Below are 13,260 nucleotides of genomic sequence, written 5' to 3' on the forward strand. Positions count from 1 at the left end.
GGCTGGTCCCAGAGAATTGTACACTGGCCAGGAATGCGCATCAGTTTGATAAGAAATATGTGACCTCGATCCTCAAGGGGGCATCAGCTCCCAGAGCTCGTTCTGAGCACTCAGGAATCTCAGGTTTCTGCTCTGTCTCGCTAAGTGCTACTTTTGTCAAGTGGTTTTGCCGGGATTCGGTTTCCCTGGTTACTAGACGTCTGTGCACCTTTAGGTTATTTGACGCGATCTTTTACCTCATCGGATGGTTTCCGCGGAGGACTCTGGGGTCTTGTACAATTCCCAAGGATGCGAAATGGGTCCCTCACAGAAACGTTCGGTGTGGAATGGAATGGGGGCAGTACCCAATTCACCGGCGTGCATCACGGATAAACCGTCTGTATTTGGTAAATGAAGCAGGACCACCTGTACCGCCCTCCCTCCTCCGCACCTGCACAAACCATAGACTGCCCTCCAGGGTTGGTTACAGGCTTCTCAGGTGTAAAGGCCACCTCCTTCGCGGAGGGTCCTGAACCTCAGTTACAGAGACTCCAGACCATGTTCGCAAGGTTACCCTCCCCGCTGGCATCGCATTCAACCCCTCCCCGGACCCAGTCACCTTGGCCGCCTGACCCATGGCTCTCGCCTCCGCTTGCGGCTACTTCTCCGGCGGTCGAGTCGCCCCGCCTCCCAGCAACCAATCACTACTCAACATCCGCCCGTCTCCGCCCCGTAGCATTGTTTCTAATGCACCGCAACCAATCACCACGAAGCATCTCCTTTGTAGCCCCGCCCCCGCGGAGGAACAGGCTAGGGGAGTTGGTTCAGACGGTGGCCTCTGGGAAAACCGCGAGGAGCCGCCGAGCTCAATTACCGCAGAGACAAGAACGGAAATAACCTGGACGCCATGTTAGTTAGGGGCAGAGGCACTTCCGGCCGTTTCTGAAGCAGCCTCTGGTGGTAGAGTGTGGGTTGATAAATAGCTTCGGCACCTTTATGTCCTTACGTCTTGTTTGGGGGTTGGGGTTACCTATTAAGGAACCGTTATTTTAACGTTTCTGAGTTGCAACTTTTGTCTTTGCAAAAGTGCACAAATAAGAGCCAAGCCCTAGCAACTATCGCAGGTGTTGAATGGAACGCCGACTTTCAAAAGCACTGTTCACACTTTATCCCACTTCATTCCTCTAGAGGGTGAGGCTGAGTTACTTCCTTAGACCACACGTTGCCAACTCAACAAACCCTACTCCTTGGCTGGTCAAAGGTTGGAAATAGTTTATTAGCAGCATCATGATCATAAATTATCATAAAGCATTTAGCTACATTTAACTTATGACTTTGCAAGCATCAAGAAAAAAAACTCAACCTTGCTCCCATTGCATAGTCATTGTCTTCCCTACTCCCCACAGTTAAACTTTTAGGTAAAATTAACTTTTTCAGCTTAACCTTTAGGTAAAATTGGCTTTTTATTAGAAATGAAGATTTGGACCAATGGATCTCTAAGGCCCCTATCCTTCTCTATGATTTGTCATTTTACAGAATATTGCAAGTTATCATGAGAATAGCAAGATAACATTACTTTTTAAAAATTAAAATGCACTGGAGTTGCAAAAGAGTGTTTAACCATAAGCAATTAAGCCAAATACACTGGATACCGTCATTTATTCAGGAAACATTAGATGATCTTCTGATACCGTATAGTAGTGCCTTTTGATTGCTAATGAATGATTCAAAGATGCTTATTTTCAGTATAAAATCACAGCCCAATTTCCTGAAATTCATAATTTATTGTTATAATTTCTGGCTAACTAGGGTCCTGTATTCAGTTAATCAAAACCACTCACCTGCCAAAATTTGAAAGTACAGTTTTCATAGTGCCCAAATCAATTCAGTTCAACCTTCTCTTCCCTTCAGTAAATCTGTATGGTTCCTTGAACTGTTCCATAAATGAAGTGACTATTCTGCTTGTTCTGGGAATCCATCCTGGTTTGTTGGCATCTCAAAGTATAGGACCCAGAACTGAATAAAAAATTCCAACATGTTCATTAGATGAAGTCATGGAACTATGTGGTAGGCAGGATAATGGCCTCCAAAACATGTCCCTCTTTAAATCCTAGGAACTTCTGAATATATAACTACCATGCATGACAAAATGAACTTTGCAGATGTGATTAAGTATTTTAACAACTTATTGACCATAGATATATTATGACGCCTTTTGTTACCCGAACATTACTGACTGGAGTGTTTCAATATTCACTTACATAATAAATTGCTGGACACAGGTGTTAAGTTAGTTTCTGCAAAAAGTCCCAGTCAATAATGTGCTAAGATGGGAAGTTTATCCTGGGTTGTTTGATGGGCACAAGGTAATAATCACAAGGATACCTGTAAGTGGAAGCAGGAAGCAGAGTAAGGGAGAGGTTTGCAGATGCTCCCCTGTGGTCTTTGAAGATGGAGGAAGTGGAAGATGGATGCAGGTGGCCTCTATTGAAGCCAGAAAAGGCAAGAGAAGGATTCTTCCCTAGAGCTTTTAGAAGGAATGCAGCCCTGTGGACACCAAGATTTTAAGCCCAGTGAAACCTGATTTGGACTTCTGAGTTCCAGAATGTCACTGGCTTGTGGACCCTTCCACCTTCAAAGCCAACAGCAGAACATCTTCAATCTTTGACTCTCACACCTGCTTTCATCATCAAATCTCCTTGTCTGACTCTCACTCTCCTGTATCCCTGTTTTATTTAAAGGTGTCCCTGTGATTATATTTGGCCCATCTGGATAACTCAGGAATCTCCTCACCTAAAGACCTTTAACTTAATCATATCTGTACATCCCCTCTACCATGTAAAGTAACATATTCACAGGCTCCAGGGATTAAAACATGGAAATCATGTGCCTACCCATACCAGTTTGGGTAAAGCTTGTCAATAAGGATGAAATGGAAGGAAACGTAGGAGAAGCAGTGATGGGCCTGATCACTTAAGAGCTTATTAGCCAAGTTAAGGATTTTATATTTAATTCTATGGTGAAATGCCTTACCGGCAGGAGACTTAACATCATGATTTATATTATATAGAAATCATTTTGGGTAGTACATAGCAAATGGACTATAGTAGAAGCAAATAGGCAAACCAGGAGGCTCTCGAAATACGCCAGGCAAGATATGGTAGTGACTTGGATTTGGGTAAGAAGGGGAGATGAAAAGTGATTAGATTCACCTGTGTTGAAAATCCACAAAGAGACTTCAAGGATTTTGGCTTGAGCAATTTGGTGAATGGTACTATAGCAGAGTCAGAAGGCTGCTGGAATAGGTTTTTAGATTGTTATGGAGGGAGTAAAAATAAGTTTGAAGTGCTTGGTAGACATCCTACTGAAGGTAGTGAGTAGGCAGAAATATGCTTCATACACCAATCTGGAATTAAGACGTTGGGAGATAAATACTAGACAGTCATTACTCTGTAGATAATAATGCCTCTGATTGAGTGAAAGATGACCATAATATTTATTATGCAAACCCATACAAACTCTTTTCAATTTTTAATTTTGACAATTTCAGTCATAAAGTTGCAGGAATGATAGAATTACAAACACCTTTCACTCAGTTTTCCCTAATGTTAACATTTTACAAAAGTTGCTTTATCCTCTTCTCTCTACTTATCTGTATCTTGACATTTTTGAGGTTGTCTTTACTGTGACCCCTGGAGAAGGGAATGGCAACCCACTCCAGTATTCTTGCCTGGAGAATTCCATGGACAGAGGAGCCTTGGGGAATACAGCCCACGGGGTCACAAAGAATTGGACACAACTAAGTGACTAACACTTTCACTTTACTGTTTGACAGTGAGTTGCAGACACCATACTTCTAAACTCCTAAACACTTCAGTAGGTGTCTTTCCAACAGAAAAAAAAAGAAGACATTCTCTGGCATCAGTGGTTCTCAAAGTGTAGTTCCCAGGCTAGCAGCAACTGTATCACCTGGAAATTGTTAGAAACCTACTAATAAATTACAGGGCCCCACCCCAGATCAACTGATTTTGATAATTTTGCTGTATGTTTGTGGGGAAATTAACAAGATTTTCAAAACCGTTTCCTAATTTGTACACATTATTTAGATTTCACAAATTGTTCCAGGAATGTCTCTGATACCAAAGATACCAAATGAGACACTTTTGTGATTAAAGAGGGCCACCACCAATAATTGCACCAGAGCAAAGTGGTAAAGGTGTAATTTTTCATAATATGGACACTTGGAGATTAGATGTTAGCTAGAGAAGAGGGCCAGGAATGGAATCCACATTGAGAGGCCTGGAACAGAAGGCTCCCTATGAAGGAAAAATAGCATACAGTGAGGTAGGAGAGTGAAGGAGAGTGTTGCTGAAAAGAAGGAATGGTCACAGAGGCAAATGTTGCCAAGAGGTCAAGTATAATGGCAATTGGAATTGCTATAGGATGTTGTGTGACCTGGTTCCAAATTGGGAAAGGAGTACATCAAGGCTGTATATTGTCACCCTGCTTATTTAACTTATATGCAGAGTACATCATGCAAAATGTTAGGCTGGATGAAGCACAAACCGGAATCAAGATTGCTGGAAGAAATATCAATAACTTCAGATACACAAATGACACCACCCTTATAGCAGAAAGCGAAGAACTAAAGAGCCTCTTGATGAAAGTGAAAGAGGAGAGAGAAAAAGTTGGCTTAAAACTCAACATTCAGAAAACGAAGATCATGGCATCTGGTCCCATCACTTCATGGCAAATAGATGGGGAGATAATAGAAACAGTGACTGACTTTATTTTGGGGGGCTCCAAAATCACTGCAGCCATGAATTTAAAAGACGCTTTCTCCTTGGAAGAAAAGTGATGACCAACCTAGATAGCATATTAAAAAGCAGAGACATTACTGTGCCAACAAGGGTCCATATAGTCAAAGCTACGGTTTTTCCAGCAGTCATGTATGGATGTGAGAGTTGGACTATAAAAAAAGCTGATGCTTTTGCACTGTGGTGTTGGAGAAAACTCTTGAGAATCCCCTGGACTGCAAGGAGATCCAACCAGTCCATCCTAAAGGAAATCAGTCCTGAATATTCATTGGAGGGGCTGATGCTGAAGCTGAAACTCCTATACTTTGGCCACCTGATGTGAAGAGCTGACTCACTGGAAAAGACCCTGATGCTGGGAAGGATTGAAGGCAGGAGGAGAAGGGAATGACAGAGGATGAGATGGTTGGATGGCATCACCAACTCTATTGACATGAGTTTGAGCAAGCTCTGGGAGTTGGTGATGGACAGGGAGGCCTGGCATGCTGCAGTCCATGGTGTTGCAAAGAGTCAGAAAGGACCCAGCAACTGAACTGAATAGGATGTTGTAAGTGGAGGTCCTTAGTGACCTTGATAAAAGGCAAGTAATTTCCAAAAAGAACTATAAAGTGGACACAATATATAGAAAACTCTTCTTAAAAGGAGCAAAGATATGGAGGGGTATGCGGGGTTAAGAAAAGTGTTGCTCCTTTACGGTGGGGCATCTTACATTATGTTGATTACTGCTGGGAATAATTCTTTGCAGAACAGTTCACGGAGATTTGGCTTTCCTGGTGGCTCAATCTGTAAAGAATCTGCCTGCAATGCAGGAGACCCGGGTTCCATCTCTGGGTGGGTAAGATCCCTTGGAGAAGGTAATGACAACCTACTCCAGTATTCTTATCTGGAGAATCCCATGGAGCCTGGTGGGCTAAGTCCATGGGGTCACAAGAGTCGGACAAGACTTCGTGACTAAACCAAAACCACCTAGGGAGGTTTACAAACTACTGATGCCTCCAGAGTTTGATTCAACTGATCTGGGGTGAGGCCAAGTTCACAGAGATTTGTTACATGCTACTGTAACGTGCAGTCAAGGTTGTTAACCACTGCTAGAAAAAGAAAATTGATGCAGGAGGGCTTACTTGCTGGAGCTAAGACCTATGTAGCTGAGAAACGAAGTATCACGGTGTCTCTGCCAGCAAAAACGGCCAGCACTGCTTCGGTTTCAAATCTTTTCAGTTACAGTATCCAATTTTTCCTACTAGCGTCCATAAGACAAGCGAGGGGCTCACTGCAGGAACTACGCTCCTCGAGAGACAAGAAAGGAAGAAAGAAAAACGACCTTGGTGCCGATTGCTGGGTCCTATCATCTAGAACCTCTCTCTGGCTCGGTCTGGCTCCCCGGTTCCCCCAGAGCTCCCGCACGCAAGGCGACACCCGAGCGCCAGTCGCCAGCGCGCACGCGCACGAGTTGCTGGGGCGTGCTAGCTGCGGTCCCTGCGGAAGCTTGTCCGCGTGCTCCCGCCCTCGGCCCGCGCCCCCGGCTCCTCCCTCCTCCCGACTTTCTCCCCGGCCGGCTGCTCGGGAGGGAGGCAGAGATGGCAGACGAGATCGCCAAGGCTCAGGTCGCCCGGCCTGGCGGCGACACGATCTTCGGGAAGATCATTCGCAAGGAAATCCCAGCCAAAATCATTTATGAGGATGACCAGGTAGGCTCCGAGCGCCGCCTCGCTCGTGGACTGAGACAGGGCAGGCGCCTGTGGACACGCGGGTTTCCCGCGGAGGGGAGGGATGGGAAGGGTCGGCGGGCTCCGGGGAGAAGGGAAGGCACCGGGCTCTCTCCTGCGGCCTCGGCCTCGGGCCCCCAGCCAGCAGGCAGGGCCGCGGTCGCTCCGAGGTGCCCGGCCGGCGCGTGCCGCCGCTCCGGTTACGCGTTATCAGCCCGGGGCGCGGGCCAGGCCGCCGGGCGCTAGCTGGCCCGCATCGCGGGGTCTGGGCTCGTGTGGTGGGGGGGGGGGGGGGGCGCTTCGGGTCCTCGGCAAGGGCGGCTGCCGGGCTACCTCGTACCTCGACTGTTTAAGGAATCTGACAATCTCGCCAGCGCTCTGCCTGACAGGGAGAAACCCGATCGCACCCTGACTCGGGCCCAATCTCCGCGATCTCCCGCTCACAGCCGGCCTGCCCGGGCGTTTCTGGGCGACTCTCGCCGCCGCATTGCGCTAGAGGACGGGGGCGCACGGCCTGGGGGCGGCGCAGACGCCCTGGGCCTCCGCGAGGGACCCTTACCGACGCCCACCGACGCCCACCCCCACTCCCTTCCCCCCCCTCTTCTCGGGTCTCGAACCCCCAAGAGTGAACCTGCTTCTGGGATTTGCTTTCCTTTAGCCCCTCCCAGGAAGAATGATTCCTTCAGGATTTTACAGGAAGTAGTTTTATGCCAAAAGATTAAGAGTGTCGTTTTTCTTGACCTCACTGTAGGTTGAAATTGTTTTAGAAAGGCCGAGTTCATTTGACTTTCAGACATCTTGTGTAAAATATTTAGTGGGAGGTTATATTTTGGATCTCAGATAAAGCTGCACGGGATGGCTGATTTAGATAAAAGTTTTGTAAACTTTTTAATAAATTCACTATGAAATATAGAATATAAGGAAACATTTTATGCTACTAGTAGCGTTCTTAGATTCAAAACACCTAAGTTTTAATTCCTCGAGGTGAATTTATTTAAATACCCTTTTTATCTGATAGGGAAATTATTTTGTTTTAGAAAATGTGTATTTCTTTAAAAATACTTTTGCTGCTGCTGCTGCTAAGTCGTTTCAGTCGTGTCCGACTCTGTGCGACCCCATAGACGGCAGCCCACCAGGCTCCACCATCCCTGGGATTCTCCAGGCAAGACTGGAGTGGGTTGCCATTTCCTTCTCCAATGCATGAAAGTGAAAAATGAAAGTGAAGTCGCTCAGTCGTGTCTGACTCTTAGCAACCCCATGGACTGCAGCCTACCAGGCTCCTCCTTCCATGGGATTTTCTAGGCAAGAGTACTGGAGTGGGTTGCCATTGCCTTCTCCAAAAATACTTTTAGTTGCTTTTAATAAGTGATAGTTGAAATACTGACTTTTGAACCATTTGAGTTCCAATAGTGTAACAGCAGGAAGCAATCATGATACAGCATATTTGTACAGAGCACCAAGTATAATTACTGGGAGACAGTTAAGCAGGAAAAGGTTCTATTAAGAAGCTTCTGCCTTCACTGGAGAACAATATTCAAAACTATTCTAAATGTTAGTTAGTCTAACTAACTAATGTTAGTTAGTCTAAATGTTACCTATCCTCTTCATTTTTACAAAACAGATTATTTCCTAAGTAGTTGAAGTGGGAAGAAATCAGTCAGATAATCAGCAAATTTCTAATTATAAAAGTGATCACACAAAGTGATCACTGCCACGAAGGAAAAAACCAGGAAATTGCACAACTCGGGCTCCTAACCTCTGGACAGTGGGGACTGGAATCAAAAGATTTGCTTTGAGTGGTGCTGGGAAAGTTGGACAGCTGCATGTAAATCAATGAAGGTGACCACACCCCCTCACACCATACACAAAAGTAAACTCAAAATATCTTAAAGACTTACATCTAAAACATTACACCATAAAACCCCTAGAAGAGAACATAGGCAAAACATTCTCTGACATAAATCATACTAATGTCTTCTTAGGTCAGTCTCCCAGGGCAATAGAAATAAAAATAAACAATAAACAGGTACAGTGGCTTAAGACTTTGCACTCACAATGTAGGGAGCCTGGGTTTGATCCCTAATCGGGGAATGGGCTTCCCTGGTGGCTCAGATGGTAAAGAATCTGCTTGCATTGCAGGAGGCCTGGGTTTGATCTCTGGATTGGGAAGATCCTCTGGAGAAGGGCATGGAAACCCACTCCAGTATTCTTGCCTGGAGAATCCTCATGGACAGAGGGGCCTGGCTGGCTATAGTCCATGGGGTCCGTGGGGTCGCAAAGAGTCAGACACAACTGAGTGACTAAGCACACACAAAACAGATCCCACATGCTGCAACTAAGAGTTTGCATGCCACAACTAAAGATCCTGCATGCAGCAGCAAAGACCCAGCACAGCTATCTAAATAAATAAATAAACAGATGGAACCTAATCAAATTTACAAGCTTTTGCATAGCAAAGGAACCATAAAAAAGACAACCTATGAACTGGGAGAAGATATTTGCAAACTGTGCAACTGACAAGGACTTAATTTCCAAAATATACAAATAGCTCATAGAACTCAACAACAAAAAATATACCAATCAAAAAATGGCAGAAGACCCTAACGGACATTTCTCCAAAGACATACATGAAAAGATGCTCAATATCATTAATTATTTAAAAAATGCAAATCAAAACTAATGAATCAGAATGACTATCATTAAAAAGTCTATGAAAAATGCTGGAGAAGGTGTGGGGAAAAGGGAACTGTCTTAGACTGTTAGTGGGAATGTAAGTTAGTATGGTCATATGGAAAACAGTATGGAGGTTTCTCAGAAAACTAGAAATGGAGTTACCATATGATCCAGCAATCCCACTCCTGGGCATATACCTAGACAAAAGCATAATTCAAAAAGATAAATACACCCCTATGTTCATAGCACAATTATTCACAGTAGCCAAGACAGGGAAACAACCTAAATATACATCAGTAGATGAATGGATAGAGAAGATGTGGTACATGTATACAATGGAATACTACTCAACCATAAAAAGAATGAAATAATGCCATTTGCAGCAACATGGATACAACTAGAGATTATCATATTAAGTGAATTAAGTCAGAAAAAGAAAGACAAATACCGTATGATATTGCTTATATGTCAAATATAAAATATGGCACAAATGAACCTATCTACAAAACAGAAATAAGACTCACAGACATAGAGATCCAGACTTATGGTTGCCAAGGAAGAGAGGGGAGGGAGGGGGTGGAATGGGAGTTTGGGATTCACAGATGCAAACTACTACATTTAGAATGGATAAACGAGGTCCTACTCTGTATAGCACAGAGAACTGTATCCAGTATCCTGGGATAAACTATAATGGAAAAGAATATTAAGAAAAGAATGTGTATGTGTATAGTTGAATCATTTTGTCATCCAGCAGAGACTGGCACAACACTATAAATCAACTGTGAAAGTGAAAGTCGCTCAGTCCTGTCCGACTCTTTGTGACCCCATGGACTACACGTCCATGGACTACTCCAGGCCAGAATACTGGAGTGGGTAGCCATTGCCTTCTCCAGAGGATCTTCCCAACCCAGGAATTGAACCCAGGTCTCCTGCATTGCAGGTGGATTTTTATCAGCTGAGCCACAAGGGAAGCCCAAGAATACTAGAGTGGGTAGCCCATCCCTTCTCCAGAGGATCTTCCCGACCCAGGAATTGAACCGGTGTCCCCTGCATTGCAGGCAGATTCTTTACCAACTAAGCTATCAGGGAATCCCCCCAAACTATATTTCAATAAAAGATATGAAATTCAAAATTTAAAAAAAATTTCCTTTAGAAATGGTGTATATACTGGTAGCTAAGGAATGAATAGTAATTTAAGTTAGACGAAAGTTGAGATTTTGGAGAAAGAGGATCTTTGCAGTAGAGGGAAAAGCAGTTGAGAAAGCCCTGAGGGTGGAGAGAGATGGACAGTGTGACTTGAGCAGGAAGAATTGCATGAGAATATATTGGAATAATAGACAATGATTAGCATGCCTAATTGCTTCTCAACCTTCAGATCTTGGTTTAAATGTAGCTACCTCACAATGATTGCCCTTGACCACCCAATCAAAATTAGGTTTTTCTGTGATCGTCATTTACTGCACATGTTACTTTCCCCTTGTAACTTGTAGGATCTTTGTTGTTGTATTTTATAACATGTCGAATCTTTGGTTAAGTATACTTTTATGTGTTTAAAGTCAGTTTTCCCATTTGACTGTTAGTTCCATGAAAAGGACCAGAGTATCATATGTATTGTGTCAACTTCTGATCTACCACTGGGGAAACCCCAGTGTTTCTCCCATGGGGTTAGTGTGAAAGTGATAAACTTAGGCTGTAAGACTATATATGGAAACTTTGATTTATTTCCCTCTTTTTTCCAGTGTCTTGCTTTCCATGACATTTCCCCTCAAGCACCAACACATTTTCTGGTGATACCCAAGAAACATATATCCCAGATTTCTGCAGCAGAAGATGATGATGAAAGTGTAAGTACATTTACTAATATCATTAATTTTTTTTGCTTTTTAAACTGGGAGACTAAATATCACCCTTAAGGTTATGTCACATTTTTGTTTTCCTAAGGGCATACTGAGGAAAAATAGAAAATCATTAGGGCTTCAATGCTATGTATAAATAGTGTGATTTTTTAAATGAGATATAATTGACATATGATATTAGATTTAGGTATACAAATATTGATTTGATATATGTATATACTACCGAATTATCACAGCAAGTCTTGTTAACATCCATCACCACAAATTCTTAAACAAAAAGGATTCTAAGCAAGGATTAGTTGGTGAGACTCATTTTTCCTTAATAAGAAATAGTGTATCATACAGGAGAGAGTTCACTGGCTCTTTTATTAATGCCATTAAAGGAAAGAAAATTAATTTGATTTTACCAGGATGTACAGGCCTCAATTAAAATTTTTCTTAGTGCTCTCTGTGGTAGATTATATAATTGTTCATAACGGCTCACTCGCCTGTGTAGGGCTGCATTGTACTTCTGGCCTCATTGATGTTGGGCCTGGTCATATGACTTGATTTGACCAATGAGTACAGGCAGAAGTGATACATGTCTTTCTGAAAGAAGTTAATACCTGGTCTGCCATGTTCTCTCTAACCTCTGACACTGTGATCATATAGAGACTATTCCATCAACCTGGGTTTCAAAGTGAAAAAGATGTGGAATATAGAGCCTGGTTGACTTGTGATCAACATGGAGTGAACACAAGAAATGTATCTTTGATGTAAACCAGGTTTTTATGTGGTTTGTTACCACAGCATAACCAAATCTGTCCCAACTGATACTATGCCCCGAGAACAAGCAAGAAGGGTGTCTGCTTTACTAAGAAAACTTAAATACCACTTGGAGTATGATCTTAAAATTGTTTTAATTGAGCAGATTTATGCCTGTAATTTGTTTATTGAAATTAGTAATTAGTAAATACCTAATAGGATTATATTAGGATTAAAAATGTTCCCAAATACTTGCCCAAAGTCTGTTTCAATTAGTAGCTTTAAATTTTTCACCTTGGTAGTTTATTATATGATGATAAGAAACCTTTTATAAAGCTATAAATTACTAGTGCTTAAGAAACTTTTTTTTTTTCCAGCTTCTTGGGCATTTGATGATTGTTGGCAAGAAATGTGCTGCTGATCTGGGCCTGAAGAAGGGCTATCGAATGGTGGTGAATGAAGGTTCAGATGGGGGCCAGTCTGTCTATCATGTTCATCTCCATGTTCTTGGAGGTCGGCAGATGAACTGGCCTCCTGGTTAAGCATGCTATACGGATAATTTTGCCTTCTCTATGCAGTGGTCAGGTTTGCAAGTTCTAATATGCTTAACAATTTTTTTTTTTTTTGGCCTATGTATGGAGATATTGAAGAAAAAATTAAAAAAACTCATACATAATAAAAGACATTGTTGAATGGTCTGAATTCTGTATTTGACTTATTTTTAAAAATATGTTTGTTGGAATGTTTGAAGGTAGAGTTCATACCTGGGAAGGTTTTGTTTTTTCTCCCCAAGGAGGACTCAGCATTACGTATGTGGTTATAACGGTGTGACTGATCTTTGAAGACAAATTAAAAAATTTCATAAATTTAGCTTCATCTTTGAAATATGCTTTTTAGAGTAAAGTATCAGTCCAGGAGAAGATTTTCTAATCCAATTCCCACCCCCCCCCCCACCACCAAGAACAAAGGAAGTGATGTGATTGATCCAGAAAGTGACAGTTGTGACACTGGAAATGCTTTATGTCCAGCTCACATGTTTTCCCTGGACTATTGGAGACAATTTGGAAGGGATGAAAGTACATTTCTCATAGAAACTTTGATGGTCATATGAAGGTATACAGTAGTGTTTCGTTATCACTCTAACACTGGGTATTTATTATAAAGACTTGAAAACATATTATTTAGAATTAATTCTCCAAATTGAAAACTCATTGTTTTGAATGTGTATGTGCATACTAGCAAAAATATTTTAAGTTTTGCATGAATCTGGCTATGTAGAATTGAGGTAGGTAAATCTCAGTGTCTGAGATCTTACGTAGACTGACAACAAAACTTACTTATTTTTGGTCTTGCCACGTACCCTAGCCTTTCTGAGGTTCTACAGGACAGATGGATTTGCTTCTCTGCTTTCCTTCACGTAGGCACTTTCCAGCTTCTAAAATTTATTTAATATTCCTTATCTGCTTTTGTCTCTTTGCTCATTTTCTT

General features: G+C 42.5%; 2 protein-coding genes across 3 annotated transcripts in view; one reads left to right on the forward strand and one right to left on the reverse strand.

Moving 5' to 3' along the window:
- The window catches only part of LYRM7 (LYR motif containing 7), a 29,794-nt gene extending 29,080 nt beyond the window's left edge, over positions 1-714 (reverse strand). Inside the window, exon 1 of one of the 2 annotated variants that reach the window (XM_043912188.1) lies at positions 599-714. In XM_043912188.1, the coding sequence (XP_043768123.1) occupies positions 599-616 (18 nt within the window). In that variant the 5' untranslated portion in view covers positions 617-714. The remainder of the gene's footprint in view (positions 1-598) is intronic. The other variant, XM_043912186.1, reaches the window with a different exon arrangement.
- A 5,525-nt stretch (positions 715-6,239) lies between these two features.
- Positions 6,240-12,474, forward strand: HINT1 (histidine triad nucleotide binding protein 1). Its single transcript, XM_043912185.1, has 3 exons — positions 6,240-6,481; positions 10,912-11,016; positions 12,150-12,474. The coding sequence occupies exons 1-3, from the start codon at positions 6,371-6,373 to the stop codon at positions 12,312-12,314; spliced, it is 381 nt and encodes a 126-aa protein (XP_043768120.1). The 5' UTR covers positions 6,240-6,370; the 3' UTR covers positions 12,315-12,474.
- The last annotated feature ends 786 nt before the right edge of the window (positions 12,475-13,260 follow it).

Source organism: Cervus elaphus, chromosome 9 (genome assembly GCF_910594005.1).
Source record: "Cervus elaphus chromosome 9, mCerEla1.1, whole genome shotgun sequence".
Taxonomy (NCBI): domain Eukaryota; kingdom Metazoa; phylum Chordata; class Mammalia; order Artiodactyla; family Cervidae; genus Cervus; species Cervus elaphus.